Source organism: Enhydra lutris, unplaced genomic scaffold (genome assembly GCF_002288905.1).
Source record: "Enhydra lutris kenyoni isolate GAN:26980312 unplaced genomic scaffold, ASM228890v2 scaffoldscaffold44, whole genome shotgun sequence".
Lineage (NCBI taxonomy): Eukaryota > Metazoa > Chordata > Mammalia > Carnivora > Mustelidae > Enhydra > Enhydra lutris.
Genome location: NW_019154128.1, coordinates 11,543,231 through 11,559,296, shown reverse-complemented (window position 1 = coordinate 11,559,296; position 16,066 = coordinate 11,543,231). Strand labels below are relative to the sequence as shown.

Sequence of the window (16,066 nt, the reverse complement as noted above, 5' to 3'; positions counted from 1 at the left end):
GGGAGGCAACAGAGAAGTATTTTACTGTCATACCATCAAGAACAGTCAGCTTTCTTCCCATCTAGAAGGAACCAAATTTACAAATAAATAATAAACTCTGAAGCATTCTATGCCATAATAAAGACATGACTGAATTACGTAATACAGTGCCAAATAATCCCTGAAGCTTCAAACTACTATCACATCCACTCCTCAGATCCAAAAAAGGAAGGAAAGAAGGGAGGGAGGAAGGGAGGGAAGGGAGGAAGAACGGGTGTGAGAGAGAGAGAGAGAGAAAGAGAGAGAGAGAAAGCCCAAATAAAAGAATTCAATGCTCACTTTTGCTCATATTACCACCTTTTGTTTAGTGAAGGTGGCACAGGAAGGGAGAAGCATCCCTCCAGAGTCTCCAAATGTAGAGTTCTCCAGCAATTTGCCCCAGCATTGTTTTACATGATTCCTTCTCTCTCACCAAGGCACTTCCCTTAATCCCTCCCTCCAAATTAGGAGCTTCAAAGGTATCTCTGATTGGCTGAGCCAGTGAAGTACTCAAAAGGTTACTTATTTTCATACTTGAAATTCAGCAAAAGCCTCTTTATTTTCTCTGCCTCTCGGAAGCCTTGTCCACAATGCAAGTAAACCACATCGGTATGAAGTATCTGACCTTAGAGAAAATGAAAAGAATAAGCCATTTTGTAAGAAATCACAAAACACAACACAAAGATGATTTGATTAAGTAATTTATACTAGACAAGGGAACTCCTTTGTCTTAAAAATGCAGGATGAATCATTCATATTCACTAAATCAGATTCTTCCAAACACTCTGAAATTTTGTTACCTCCGAAGTTATAAGGACACTACTTTGCTACTTATCATTATTAACTAGATTATATGCCATGATACCTAAAAGAGAAATGGTTTTTAATAACACATAACATTGAGCTAACATTTACTGACTATGTACCAAATGCCAGACAATGTTGTAATACTATTCTATTTCTTCTTTGGGTTGTAGATACGTGCATTTCTTTCCCTGCATAATTCTTAAGCTGCATATTTATGACTTTGGTGTTTCTCTATATTATATTTCAGTGAAAAATAAATTCAACATTTGAGGGTAACAACCTCAAGAACAGAAATAATGAGCTAAGTGACCAATTTAGGAAGCTATGAAAAGAACAAGAGAATAATGTCAAAGAAAGCAGAAGGAAGGAATTAATGAAGTTAAAAGCAGAAATTAACAAAATAGAAAAATATATATGTAATGAAGAGGACTGGTAAAGTTTAAAGTTAAAAATCACTTAAGAAAAACGTATACTTTTAACAATACCAATCAAGAAAAAGAAAGAAGTTATAGATAAATTAAAAAAAGATAGAAATAAATCATATTAGAAATGAAAAGAGGATACAACTAGAGCTTCAGCACAGATTAAAAAGATATAAAGACAAAAAAATAATAAAATTTAAAAAAGATATAAAGACTATTATGAACAATTTCATGTTAATTTAAATGTTGGAATAGATAAATTCTTGGAAATGTCATACCAAACAGATTGAAGATACATACATATATATGTGGGAGTGCATACAGTATTTTTAAAAAGTCATCCTGTAAGTAATATAAATAATATCAGATCCAAATACGAACACGTATGGTATCTCAAGAGATGCAGGAAAAGACATTGGTAAAATATGCTTCCCATTTACTGTAAAAATGTATAGCATAATAAAAAAAGAGCAACTAGGACAGCAAAACCAAAAACCCAAGGCTATCTGTAGCAAAGTATTCCACAAAACTCAAAAGATGATCAAGTGGGAACAATGCAACTACCAAGACCTACATGCACTGGTACTTTTGTGGGAGCAAGAAGAGACAAGCAATGAAGTATCTCATTGACCAGAAAATATCAAAAGGTACTTCCCTGTAGTTTGGGAAAGACCTCTGCATACTACAATTTATAAGTCAGTAGAAAGTCTGCCCATTGAGTTTTGGAAGGATTGGAAACTTTGGTCTCTATGAACTCGTGAAACCCAGGCAGAATATCCTTTTCAAGACAAAAACCCCAACTGAGAAACTGTTGGAAATCATATCCCCCCTGAGTAAGATAAGGATAAAATGGTCAAAGGAGAAAAAAGTCCAGGTAAAATAGAGAAAGCATCAGGAAAACAGATTCAAGAAAGTAGAAGGCTATCTCTTTATTCATAGAGATACTACAGTGCTTTCCCCCCAACACCAGTAATTTGGGGAAAAAAGAAGGGACAGTTCTAGAGATATACAGCTAAAAAATCTTTCCTGACCTGGTCTTCTACCCTAAAAGCTGGGGAAAATGAATTTTACGTAAACCTAAGCAACAGAAAAGGATGACGGTCAAATTCCATATAGAATGACTATTTTTTTTAAAACAGTAAGTTAAAAACAAAGACTAGTATGTCCTTACAGAAAGATGTGTTCACAAAACGCAGAGAAAAATTGTAATTTAAAGAATGAGCTACCAAAAAAAAAAAAAAAAGAAAGAAAATGAGAATAACATAAATCAGAATTAGAAAACCCCAGAAATAACATGTGAGAACTCAAAACTGAATTAGACATGAAAGTTATTTCAGGAGCACCTAGGTGGCTCAGTCAGTTAAGCATCTGCCTTCAGCCCAGGTCATGATCCCAGGGTCCTGGGATCGAGTCCCCTGTCAGCCTCCCCGCTCTGTGGGAAGCCTGCTTCTCTCTCTCCCTCTGCCCCTACTCCAAGCTTGTGCTCTTTCTCATGCTCCCTCTCTCTTTCAAATAAATAAATCATTTAAAAAAAATCAAAGTTATTTCAGAAAGAAAAATCTAAACCAAAAGAAACAACGAACAAATAAATGTAATAATATTTATTATTGTATATAATATATATGTAATACATAACATATAGTAATAGTCCATAATATAACAATATATAAATAATAAGAGAACTTTAAGGTAAAAATAAGGAAAATACAAAAGCTCAAAAAACCTGAAAGTGATAAAGTTCATTAGAGAACAGAAATCTATTTTTTGTAGGTACCAAATGGAAATTCAAAAACTTGAAAACACCATAATTTAGATAAGGAACTCAATGGATAGCTTTAATTGCAGATCAGACATAGCAGAATAGAGGCTTAATTAATATAAAGACAAACAGTATAAAACAGAAAAGAATGAAAAACAGAAAAACAGGAAATTGAAAGGTCTAATATATATGTAATTGGAATTCCAGAAAGAAATACCAAGAAGCTCTACAAATCCCAAGCAGAATTCAAAAAAAACCTCAGAAAACCAAACACACAACACATACACACACAAAACACACAACCACACACAGAGCTAAGCACATCATAAGAAAACCTCTGAAAACCACAACAGAAAATCTTAGCAGTCTTAGGAAAAAAGAAATCATTACCTTCAAAAGAGCAATAATAAGGTTTTTGTTTGAGTTCTCATTCTCAACAAAATGTGTAGTAGCCAGAGGGGGAAAGAACACAAACAAAAAATGAAATGACACCTATAAAGTACTGAAAATAACTGCCAGTCATGAATTCTATACCCAGCAAAAATATCCTTCATAAATGAGGGCAAATCAGAAACATTTTAGGCAAAAACTAACACAATTTCTCACCAGCTGACCCCATATTAAATGTAACAGGTTAGAGGGTCAAGCAGAGAAAATAATCTCAAATGTAGACACAGAAATGCAGCAAGAAATGAAGGGCAATAGAAAGGGTAGATAGTAAATAAGGGGAAAAATGCTGGGCAAAACAAAAATGTCTGGTAGTTAAAATACACAGAGTTAAAATGCATCATATATAATACACTATAATAAATAGAAGTTGATGGGGAATAGTTTTTCAAGCTTGAGCCTAGTTAATCTTCAACATCTCCACTGTGACACAGGGAAAGGCACGGTATAAATGATAGTAACATGTTGAGATTTTTGACCAACAAATAAGACAAACATGAAATTTGATTTTCTAGTTCCCACACTACCGTGTGTGAGAAAACCATTTTCGGAGCCTCAAAAATTAACATTATTTCAAATCCTCACAGTATGTATGATGTGAAACTTAGGACCAACCAAACAACTTTTCATTGAAGAGCTGAAAGATGTACTTACTGGTAGGAGAAATTATAGCCAATTTGCAACCATGTTTGTAACCAGGATCCACTCCCATCAAGGTGCGCCCTGGAACAGGGCTTGTTAAAAGCAGCTGACGAAGGTTCCGTCCAAACATCATTACTGATTCCTTCTCTGCATCTGATGTTAGTTTGGCTCTTTAGAAACCAAAAAATAAAAGGAAAAAGAGAAAGTATTCAGTTTTTTTCATTCACCTCAAGTTTCTTCCTGCAAAGAACAGAATTCTTTCCGTACACTTATTCCTCATAGGAGTAACTTTTATAACAAAATAAAGGAGAAAAGATCATATATAAAATTATACTGAGTCTATTTTTGCTAACTGCAATAATACATGAAACCACAAACAATTCTGAAGCAAATCTCAGTGTGTCATACCTATATTCCTTTTCTATCTGCCCTTTTATATACGAAATCTATATGTATAAATATCTGTGTATGTGAGAGAAACAGAGTATATAAAGACCTGGACATCATATATCAAGTCAAGTTAAAGTTTATTAGGTGATTAAAAATATAAACACAAGATTAGTGATAAAGTATTGAATCCTAAGTAGTCTCTTCCATCAGTACTTAGCTTTACACTTTTACCTATACAAATCACAATGTCATCTTCTTACTCTGTTCAGTTCTCCACATTGAGCCCCCACCTTGTCATTGTCACAGAGATGTGACATGACCAAGGATATTAGTAATCAGTCCAGAACCATGCCTCATGCATACAATTTCCCAGGTTTTCTCCAGAGAAGTTATTAGAATTCTAATTTTAAAACTTTTTTTAGGATAAAAATATATGTCTATAAAGGAATTAAAGGCATTTAAAAACTAAATTGTAACACCATTCACTTTTTTTTAAAGTATTTATTTATTTAAGTAATCCACACACACACCACACAATGTGGTGCTCGAACTCAAGACCCAGAGATTAAGAGTCACACACTTTTCTGACTGAGCCAGTCAGGTGCCCCTTAACACCATTCATCTTCTTAACAAAAGCTCTTAACATATTATCTCCTGAAATTCTTGTGATTTTATAAGAAGACATAAAAAAGTATGTCTTCTCCCTTAGAACAGGTAAAGACATTTACGCCATGGTCAGAAGAAAACCGACAGTACAAAAGCCATTCAAAGTACATTTCATATCAGTGCTGGGGTAGAATTATCTATATATCTGAAGGCACACACAGCTAACTAAAGTCTGCTTTTTGTGTTTGAGTCAGTTTCTTAAGGCTTCCTCTCATCTTTTCACTTCATTCTCCCACATTCAGCCAAGCAACATGAAAAATATCATGATAGGTATTTCTGAATCTTCACTTTTAACTTTATTTATAAAGCAAATGTTTGCTGTCAGTCTTATATAAAGTACCCTGATCAGTGTGAGATACAAAGCTGAAGACAAGATCCCTACTCTGAACATGATTGCAGAGTGGAAGAAACAGCAAAATAATCAGGTAAGTATAAACAATGGTTAAGTGCGATGCTAATGAGAACATATGGGAAGGACATTAAACCACAAAACTCTCTAAAAGAGACGTCTACTCAGGTGAATCAAGAAGAGTAAGCAAGAGTTAAGCCAACAAAAGCAGGGAGAATAGAATGAAGGCATAGAGAAAATGTTGCAGGCAATGGAAGAACCATACATTAACAACTCGTGACTCATTATAGAAAAAGCAAGTAATTTCATATGCTAAAGTAAAAAGAAATACCAAGACATAAGGCTGTAGAGCCAAAATGAAATCAGACCACAAAAGGCTATGCATGGTCTTCTAAAGAGCTTTGATTTAATTCTAAAGACAAAGAGCCACTGGAGAATTTTAAGTAGAAGAGTATGAAATAATCAGACGGGAGTTTAAGGATGGCGATGTGAAAGGTGTAGTATGGCAAAACAAGACAGAGATCATCTGTGACGCTAGAACAGTAATCCAGAAAAGAAATTATCATACCCTGAACTAAAACAGTAACCACAGACACCAAAAAGCGGCAAAATTCAAGGTATAATAAAGGATGGGAAAATAGGCAGCACTTGGTAACTGACAACACAGATTTGATGAAAGAGGTAGCTGTGAAAAACAACACAAGGATGAATCATCTTGTTACAGAAATAAGAAATCCAAAGTAGACTGCATAGTGTATAGTCAACTGAATCAAATGTCTGCAAAATAATAGAGTCTGTATGGTTGTTCTAAGTACTCACACATGAATGGAGAAAGGTCTGGTTAACAGTGATTATCTTTAGGAAGTGAAATTTTGTGGGTTTTTTTCCTTAGTGTTTTACTGATTCTTTCAATTTTTCTACATTAGGACAAATTTCTTTTTAATTAGAGAATCGAAGTAATTTTCTTTAAAGAAAAATCAACTGGGAGTTTTCTCCCTCAACTGCTGTTTAGGTAATTACAAGTATTTCTATCAAGAGGCACATCTGTAGATAACATCTGCAAACTGACTTACAGACTAAAATAAGATATATTGTTTTAACTAAAGGCATTTTAGAAAAAGAGAAGAGAAGTGCTCTTGTTTGCTCACTGCTAAAAAAAGTCAAAGATGGATTAAACATTAAACAGTCCCACACCAAATCGCTTACATCAAATCACAATGAAGTCATTCCAGAGGCAGTGAAGCTCCTCAAGTCGAATGTATGCAAAACTGTCAAAAGCACCACTGGGGGGGGAAAAAGCACCACTGGACATTATATGCTCCACGAAAAACCAAGATAAAGAAAAACAAGAGGAAACAAAATTTTGAATAAGGTAACCTTCTCTTTTTCCTTATGAACAAAACCCCTTATTTTTAAATTTTATGCCCCAGCACTCAAAAGCAAGAGATGTTACCTCACGCAGACTTGAAACGAAACAGGATTTGAAGAGAAACAATATTGTTAAGGGACAACTGAACTATGAAGGATGAATCAAGAGAATGAATGACTTTGATAAAAAGAAGCCTGTCAAAGAAGCTTTGTGTTTTTTTTATAGTACCTCCTCAGTCCCTGTTGTCAACACCTCCAAAGTCAATGGCCAAGTCCAGTAAAAGAAAAATAGGCAAACATTCTAAAAGCTGCTATCGATTCTCATAGGCTTGAAGAGATGGCTAGAAATCTAGAGTTTTCAAGTAACCCTTGCTAAAATCTGTATAAGAGAAAATGAAGAAAGTCTGTAACACATAGAAAGGAATATATCAGGGAATGGCTAGTTTGAAGATTGACTACAAAGACAAAGGCTAGAGATAAGCAGGAAAGAGGGTTTTTGCCTCCTCAAACTTCTTTCCATCTCTTACCCTACAAAAACCCACAATCTGCCCCTCAGCTCTTTTGCAGTTCTTCTTTGTAACTCTTAATCCTTCCAATAGTCCATTTGGATGGTCACTTTTTTTTTTTAAGATTTTATTTATTTATTTGACAGAGATCATAAGTAGGCAGAGAGGCAGGCAGAGAGAGAGAGAGGAGGAAGCAGGCTCCCTGCGGAGCAGAGAGCCTGATGCGGGGCTTGATCCTAGGACCCTGGGATCATGACCTGAGCAGAAGGCAGAGGCTTTAACCCACTGAGCCACCCAGGCGCCCCTAGATGGTCGCTTTAATCATCTCCTCTAATATGTGCTCATTGCTGCTGATAGTTATTCACCCACATAACTCCCACTTAGAATTAGAAACATATATTAGCTTTCTCTCTTCCTAGGAATAAATTCATAGTAATAAATTTGTCATGTGACCCACTGAGCACATGATGAATTTCTCATGCTGTTTTGGTTCTCTTACCTCCAAAAACTGCTTCCAACTAAATTCTCCATTAACTTCTTAGTTTATTACCCCAAGCTAAACCTCTCATCAATAAAACCATTTGTTTGTCCTGGCTGTCAATCTGCAAAACTGGTACTATAGGACTGGAAGGGGTACACATTAACTGGTCAAGATTTGAAAAGTACACTGTAATTAAGACCTCTGTTTTGTGGTTTATACATGTGAATGCCTCTACAGACTGAACTCTAGGCTTAACTATATAATTGCTTTGTGATCCTGACTCAGTTCTTTGGATGGGTTAGTGGGTCAATGAATATTTACATCAGGCTTTAACGGGTCTATTACCATAAATAATAATAAACAGTGCCTAAAATTAACTATGACAAGATACGTACCTGAACTCTCTACAGAGGAGAGGATAAATAAGGCGTCTGAAAGAATCATCGAGTGAATTGTGTAAGATCTTCATTAACTCTGGCCTTGCAAAGCCACGTGGTCTCCACCTGCAAAAAAGAAAAGCCTACACTAAAACCCATGTAGTAATAATAAGAGCATGAAAGGACTCCTGGAAGAGGGGAGAGGAAGTGGAACAGAAAAGGGGGAAAAACTTTACTGAAGCCAAAGTAACATAATCTGTGAGGAAAGACTGTAATGTCTGGAAATTATTACTATGACATCTGGAGTTCTTATTTTTAAAAACCTGGTAACCACAGTCACATAGAAAACGTAAGGGAGGAAAAACCTTTCTTCTTCTGGGAAAAGTCTCCAGACCATTATTATTAATGGTGAAAATCTTAAGACATAAGAAAGTCACCAGAAAACAACAAACGCACTGCTATTAACTAAATTACATCCCCTAAAATTAGTATGTTGAAGCCCCAACCCCCAATGACATTATATTTGGAGATGGGGCCTTTGGGAGATAATTAGGATTAGAGGTATCCTGACAGGGCCATCATGATGGGATTAGTGCCCTTAGAAGAAAAAATCAGAGACCCTACCCTCTCTCTATCCCCCTCTCTGCCAGTGGGGTGAGGACACAGTGAGAAGGCAGCAGTCCGCACACCAAGAAAAGGGTTCTCACCAGGAACCAAATCAGCATGTATCTTGACCTTGGACTTTACGACCTCCAGAACTAGGAGTTAATAAATTTCTGTTGTTTAAGCTGCTCAGTCTATGGTATTTTGTTATGACAGCAAAGCTAAGACAACATGTAACCTTCTTGCCTATTCCTTGATCTCTTCCTGAATTAAAGCAAACTGAGCAAAGGAGGAACTCTATTTTAACCCTTGCCTCTTGCCATTCCTTAGCAGAACTCATTCTACTTCTCAGGCTACAGTGCTCTATAACGCATCTGAATGCGTTGCCGATGGATATAAATCTGAATGCATGCCGATGGATATAAATGTCGGAGAACTGAATGGTAGTGGGCACTGGATAAAGAACAGTAAGAAAAACACAAGCTAAAAAGGACAAATTTAGCTCAAGCCCTTCCATGTTTCCATCCATCTATAGCATCTCTGCCCTTGCCCTTCAACGACCCTTGAGAAACCATTAATAAAATATCTATTTTATAAATCACAATAAAATAAACCATTAATATACCCTTGGGACACTCTCATCTCTCTTACTTATTTTGGGTAGGAAATAAACTAAGTTTCAGTGGACAAACATTTAAGCAATGTTTCATAGTAACACCTAATTGAATCCTTGCCACAGAAGGTTATTATCTGAGTAGAACAGTTTTTTAAATTTGAATGAAAGTGCTTTCAGGACATACATCCTTCCACTCAAATCTCTGTTACTCCCTACTGTCACCTTCTCCCGAAAGCATGATGGTTAGGAAGGAGTAGATGATTCAGACATCCATTATTAACATTACAATTAATACTACTGTTGTTACTGTTATTGCTGTTATTATTATTAATTTGGAGAACCCAATGTCATGAAAGACGTCCCAGAAGAAATATGTGAGATGGGTTTTAAAAAATGAACTGTGCTTTACCGAACAAGACCCAGAAAAAAAGCGTACCGGTAAGAAACCATAGCACATGGAAAAGCATACCGGCATGAAAGAACATAATGAGTCCTTTCAAGAAGATTAGTACTGCTAGAGTATAACTGTCAGGATCAGGTGGGAGGAAGATGGGGCTAGAAAATATGGAAGTGGCCAGATCATTAAAGGTCTTATACAGCATGGTATGGAGCTTGGCAAGTTAGGAGAGAACACAGTCCTGGGTCATGGGACAATATGCCTGGAAGATAATCCTTAGAGGCCAGAAGACCCTTTTTTTTAAGATTTTATTTATTTATTTGACAGAGATCACAAGTAGGCAGAGAGGCAGGCGGCGGGGGGGTGGGGGTGGTGGGGGGAAGCAGGCTCTCTGCTCGATCCCAGGACCTGAGCCAAAGGCAGAGGCTTAACCCAATGAGCCATCCAGGCGCCCCTGGAGTGATTTTTTTAAATGTATGTGTTGGATATCTGCTGGGGGTCATGCCCTTGAAGACCAAACTTAGGTTCCCCCATTGCTAGTAGGAGAAACACAGAAATCCTTAATATTGTTTGCCCAATCCCTCTGGAAGCTTCAATAGTTTTTCACAAACCTAGCTCCTGCCCCCACATCTACTCTGGGTTCCTTCCAAATAATTCCCTATACTGCAACCAGAGTGATCTTAAAATACAAACTGATCATGACAATCCTCTGTTTAAACCCTTTACTGGCTTTTCATTACTCTTAAGAATAAAATCCTTGCCCTGTCTAGAAAATTAAGTATGATCTGATCAATGCCTACAAGTCAATCCTCATTTCTTATTGCTTCCTGTTCATCTCCTTCTGTCTCTGACCTACACATGCACAAAACCCAGACTACATTAGGGCTCCCTGTTAAAAACTCATGAAACACGGCATTTCCCCTTTATAATACTCTTTAACTATTTGCTCAGGCTCTTTTCCATTAAACTACATTGTCACCAAGGACAAGCAACATATCTGTCTGATTTATAGGTGAATCTCCAGCATCTAGCATAAACCTGAATAAATGAATACATGAGAAAGGTGGAAGGTGGAAGAAGTAGGGACAAAGAGAGTAAAACAAAAAAGAGGAGGAGGAAGAAGAAAAGATTTGAGTATCTCCAGTCATTCAAATGTGTTTAAAAAAATTAAAACAATTCCTTGAGAATGGTTCTTTGGTTCCCAGAAGTATTTTAGCTGGCTCTTGTTGTAGTTCTTTAGTTCTCATAGAAGAGTTTCTTCAATTATCTATATGAAGAGAAACTTCTAGAATGTAACTGAAACTTGTATCACTATATTCAGGAATGTATAGCATAAGTCACATAATATTAACGATTCAATTGGAGGAGAACTGAATGAAATAAAATATAGATGAGCCAAGAAAAACCATTTATATCTCTCCAAGGAAATCATTCCTTAACATTTATTTAGTGTGAAGGTAACAGTTTAAAGCCTAAATAATAAGTGCCTTAACTACAGACTCTGATACTGTGTATTATGAACATTCATAGGAAAATGAGAAATTGTCTCCAATTTACTGTGATCTATTTACAAAGGCCATTTCTAAAAAGGAGTTTTATACAGCAATCCCACTACTTTGTAGTAATAAGATACCACTGAAGGCTACACAATTACATGGAATAGCATTTAATTCTCTTGAATCTGTGAAAAGGTATTACTCATCACTTTGACAATAAGGAAACTGAAAGAAATTAAGTAATGTGCTCATAGTCACAAGAATAAGAAGTCATATAACTGGAATTCAAACTTAGATATATCCATTTCTAGGATTTTGTTCTTTTTATGAAACTCTCTTGGAACTTCATCATATTTTAAATTAAAATTATCTAATTTCTTTATACAATTGTTTAAATCTATAATTTCTTTTAGGTATTTATTTCCTTTTATTTTTAATGAAATTTGTTTGTTTACACAAGAAATAAGCATTCATTTAAAGAAAACTCTACAGGGGACTATACAAAAGAAAATTAAAATCTCACACAAGAGCTATGAAATAGATCATCTCTATTTTTTCAAAAATTTTCTTACACATACATATAGACCTATTTTTTGCCATTAACGAGACCATTCTATAAATACTAATTATAAACCGTCTTTTAACTTAATAAGACATATTTATATCTCAATTTTAGCTCTATCTCAACTTTCTTAAGATGGCTGCATAGAATTCCACTGAATGGATATAACATAATTGGTTTATATGGCTTATACAATTTATGTACTGACTAATATTGACATAGTTGTTTCACTTGATGGGTCCTTGGTTAGCATAATTTGGTCATTAAACAAGCTGATCCTTCATGGAATTGGGTTTTGGCAAACTGGTTTCCAATCAATTGATGAAAGAACGATATTGGACAAGAGAGCTAACTTCCAAAAAATATAGCACTTGTTCCTACCAAAGAAAAATTCATCTACCTCTTCAGAGAGCTTTCCCAGCAATCTCCCTAAATTAAGGTTACACAGAACTAGCTTGTGAGGGGCATACCCCAAATCTACACGTCCTAACTTCTAGGCAAGCTTTTTTACCTTTGCATCAATTTTCTCATTGGTCAAATGGCAGCTACAAATCTGCTCTCCTCACTGAACAGATTATTGTAAGGATCAAATACACTCTGAAAAGTTAAAACTAAAAGTTAGGAGTTCTATACAAATCTGTAGTGCTATTTTAAAATGTTCCCTTAGCAAATGAAAAGGATAATAAAGAGTTATATGTTTGGACAATTCTCTGAAATATCCAATAAACTTAATGTTTGTTTCAATCATCCTTAATGTACAAAACTTTTTAAGTAAATTGCATCTATGTTTAGAGACTTATATTGTCATATCTAATAAATTATATTGTTTCAATTATCCTTAAAGATTACAGATATGCCATATGCACTATGTTTTTGTTAATTTAGCTTTTCATAAGAGAAAACACTCTGTATAAGGTTCGAATGGTACAAAAAAGTATTAATGTAAAAGTCCCTTTCCCAAGAGATAACCACTATTAATAATTTATTTTAATATTTAATATATCCTGTTTCCTATTTAAACATACACAACATTTCTACTTTTTTAATGTAAAAAGGACACATATCCATTGTCTGTCAGTATCTATTTGTTTAACAGAATGGACAATTTCCCGTATCAGTACATATATATCTCAGTATGGTATGTTAGAAATGGAAGACGGAAAATTCTGTAAACCTCTATAAACAGACCTGTTTTGGATGCACCACCTGCAGAATTCATTCTTTATTCCATCAGAAATGTTGACTTTGACAGTCAGTATCTTCAAATTTTCTCCACGGTTAATTGCCAGAATCTGAATGCACACATATATAGCAAAGACTGATGATCTACTAAATAGGTAAATGGTCAATTTAACCAGTCAACACTGGTGAAATAAACAGAGTGGTTATCCAGCCTACAGCTGTATCAATTTTTAATTAATTTATTTACCAAACATGTATTTAAAAATAATCATTTCTTTAAACTTTTTTCAAGTCTTTTTTTAAATAAAATACAGGTACAAAGCCTATGACATTCACAGGAAGAGACTTTGGTGATCTAAAAATCTTTTCAGATTTGATTAATCAAAAATTTTTGATCACTCGGAGTTACAAAATTTTCTTTCTATATTTGTGAGAATATATTGCTAAGATAAGGATGCATGCAAATTCCCAAGTGGAATAGTAACTACTAACTGTTGTCATTTATTAAGCATTTACTAATTGTGAGGCCTATCTCAGCCCTTTAAATACTTATCTCATTTAACTTTCAAAGCTAAAAGGGGGATATATATTATCTTCACTTTACATATTAATTTTTTAAACTAATTTATCCCAAATAACAAAGATAACAAGTGAAATAAAAATTTAAAATCAGATCAGGTTGTCTGTCTCTTAAGCAAATGTCTTAAGATACATTAAAAACATTCCTTTAAAGAAGCGTACACAAACCCAAAGCAAGTAGAATAAAGGAAATAATAAAGAACATAGGAAAAATTAAGAATAGAAAAACAACAAAATAATGCTAGCAAAACCAAAAAAAAATTTTTTTAAAACATCACAAAATTGAAAAGCCTTTCACTAAACCAAAAAAAAAGGGGGGAGCTTTCCAATTACCAAAATCAAAAATACGAGGGGCCATTACTATGGAAGTTATAGAAATAAAAAGGATCATAAGAATACTATGAATAACATATGTCAAATTATATCACTTAAATAAAATGGAAAAATTCTTAAAAAGACAGTCTGCCAAAACAGAATAAAACAGAAACAGAAAATCTGAAAAGATCTACAATAAGTAAAGAAGACTAAATTAGTAATTTAAAATTTCCCACAAGAAAATGTCCAAGCCCAGATGGCTTCACCACAGAATTCTAGCAACCATTTAAAAAATTAACATCAATTATTCTAAAATATACCAACTCTTCCAAACTCTTCTAAAATATACCATAGAAGAAAAAGGTTCTCAACTCCATTTACCCTGATACCCAAACCAGACAAGAACATTGCAAAAATGAAAACCATTCTCTCTTATGAATACAAATATAAAAATCCTCAATAAAAAAAATACATAAAATATATAAAATATATTTTATATATATTATATATATATATATAAAAAAATCCATAAATATATAAATCCATAATATATAAAAGGGATTACACACTAGGACTAAGAGGGACTTATTCCAGGAATAAAAGGTTGGTTTAACACCCAAATATCAATTAACATGATATATCATACCAATAATATAAAAAAGAAAAGTCATACAATCTGCTTACACAATAGATGCAGAAAGAATATTTGACAAAATTCCAGGTTTGTTCACAACAAAAACACTCAACAAACTAGAAAAAGAAAACAACTTCTTCAATGTGATAAAGATCACATATAAAAACCCCACAGATAGTATCATATTTAATGGTGAAAGACTGAATACTTTCCCTCTAAAATAACAAGGGTCTCCTCTTGCCAATTCTATTCAACATCATACTGGAGGTTATAGCCAGGGCAATTAGACAAGAAGAAGAAATAGAAGACATCTAGATTGAAAAGAAAGAAAACTATCCCAATTTGCATATAATATGACCTTATATATGGAGAACCTTAAGGAATTCACTATAGAACTATTAGAACTAATAAAGAATTTGGCAGGATTGCAGGATAATCAATTTCTATACACTAGCAATAAGCATTCTAAAAAAACAAAACAAAACAAAAAAACCTCATTTACCATAACACCAAAAGGAGTAACATACTCAGGAATAAATGTAACAAAGGAAGTGGAAAACACACACTCTGAAAACTACGAAACACCGCTAAAAGAAATTGAAAGAATGGAAAAATATCCCATGTTTAGCAATATCTTAAATACTGCTAAAATAGAAATACTACCCCAAATAATTTACAGATTCAAAGCACTTCTACCAAATCTCAGCTAGTTTCTTTGCAGAAATTGACAAATTCTAAGAGTCATATAGAAATTCAAGGGACCCAGATTCAATCTTGAAAAAGAAGAAAAAAGTTGAAGGACTCCTACCTTCTGATTTCAAAACTTATTACAAAGCTATAGTAACTGTGTACTACTAGCATAAGGACAGCCACATAGATCAGCAGAATAAAACTTAGAGTTCAGAAATAAATCCATACACCTACAATCAATTGATTTTCAACAAGGATGCCGAGACAATTCGTTGGGAAAAACAGCCTTTTCAATAAGCGATGCTGGGATGACTGGACAGCTATGTTCAAAAGGATGAAGCTGGACTCCTTTACATCCTCATACACAAAAATTATTCAAAACTGGTCATAGACCTTAACATAAGACATAAAGCTATTAAACTCTTAAGAAAAAATATAAGAGAAATTCTTCATGACTATGAGTTAGGTAACACCTTACATGTAACACTACATGCATGATCAACAAAAGAAAAAATAAATAGATTAGACTTCAATAAAATTACACATCAAAGGACACCATTCAGAAAGTAAAAAAAGAATATACAGCATGGGAGAAAAGCTTTGCAAATCATTTATCACATAAAAGAATTAGATCTAGAACAGATAAGTAACTCTTACAACTAACCAGAGCAAAGGCCATGTCACCTCCACACAAGTAGGAACCAATATATAGTAAGTGTCCAAGAAAAATTTTGGGATAATTGATAACTCTTCATGTTAC

The 16,066-nt window shown here is 34.3% G+C and overlaps 1 protein-coding gene across 1 annotated transcript in view; it reads right to left on the bottom strand.

Annotated features, from left to right (window-relative positions):
* Positions 1-16,066, bottom strand: part of LOC111155851 (S1 RNA binding domain 1) — a 204,471-nt gene that overhangs the window by 147,178 nt on the left and 41,227 nt on the right. Inside the window, exons 10-13 of the mRNA XM_022516271.1 lie at positions 13,095-13,198; positions 8,251-8,358; positions 4,108-4,265; positions 553-643 (exon numbers count right to left, since the gene is read on the bottom strand). Coding sequence (XP_022371979.1) covers positions 553-643; positions 4,108-4,265; positions 8,251-8,358; positions 13,095-13,198 — 461 coding nt within the window. The remainder of the gene's footprint in view (positions 1-552; positions 644-4,107; positions 4,266-8,250; positions 8,359-13,094; positions 13,199-16,066) is intronic.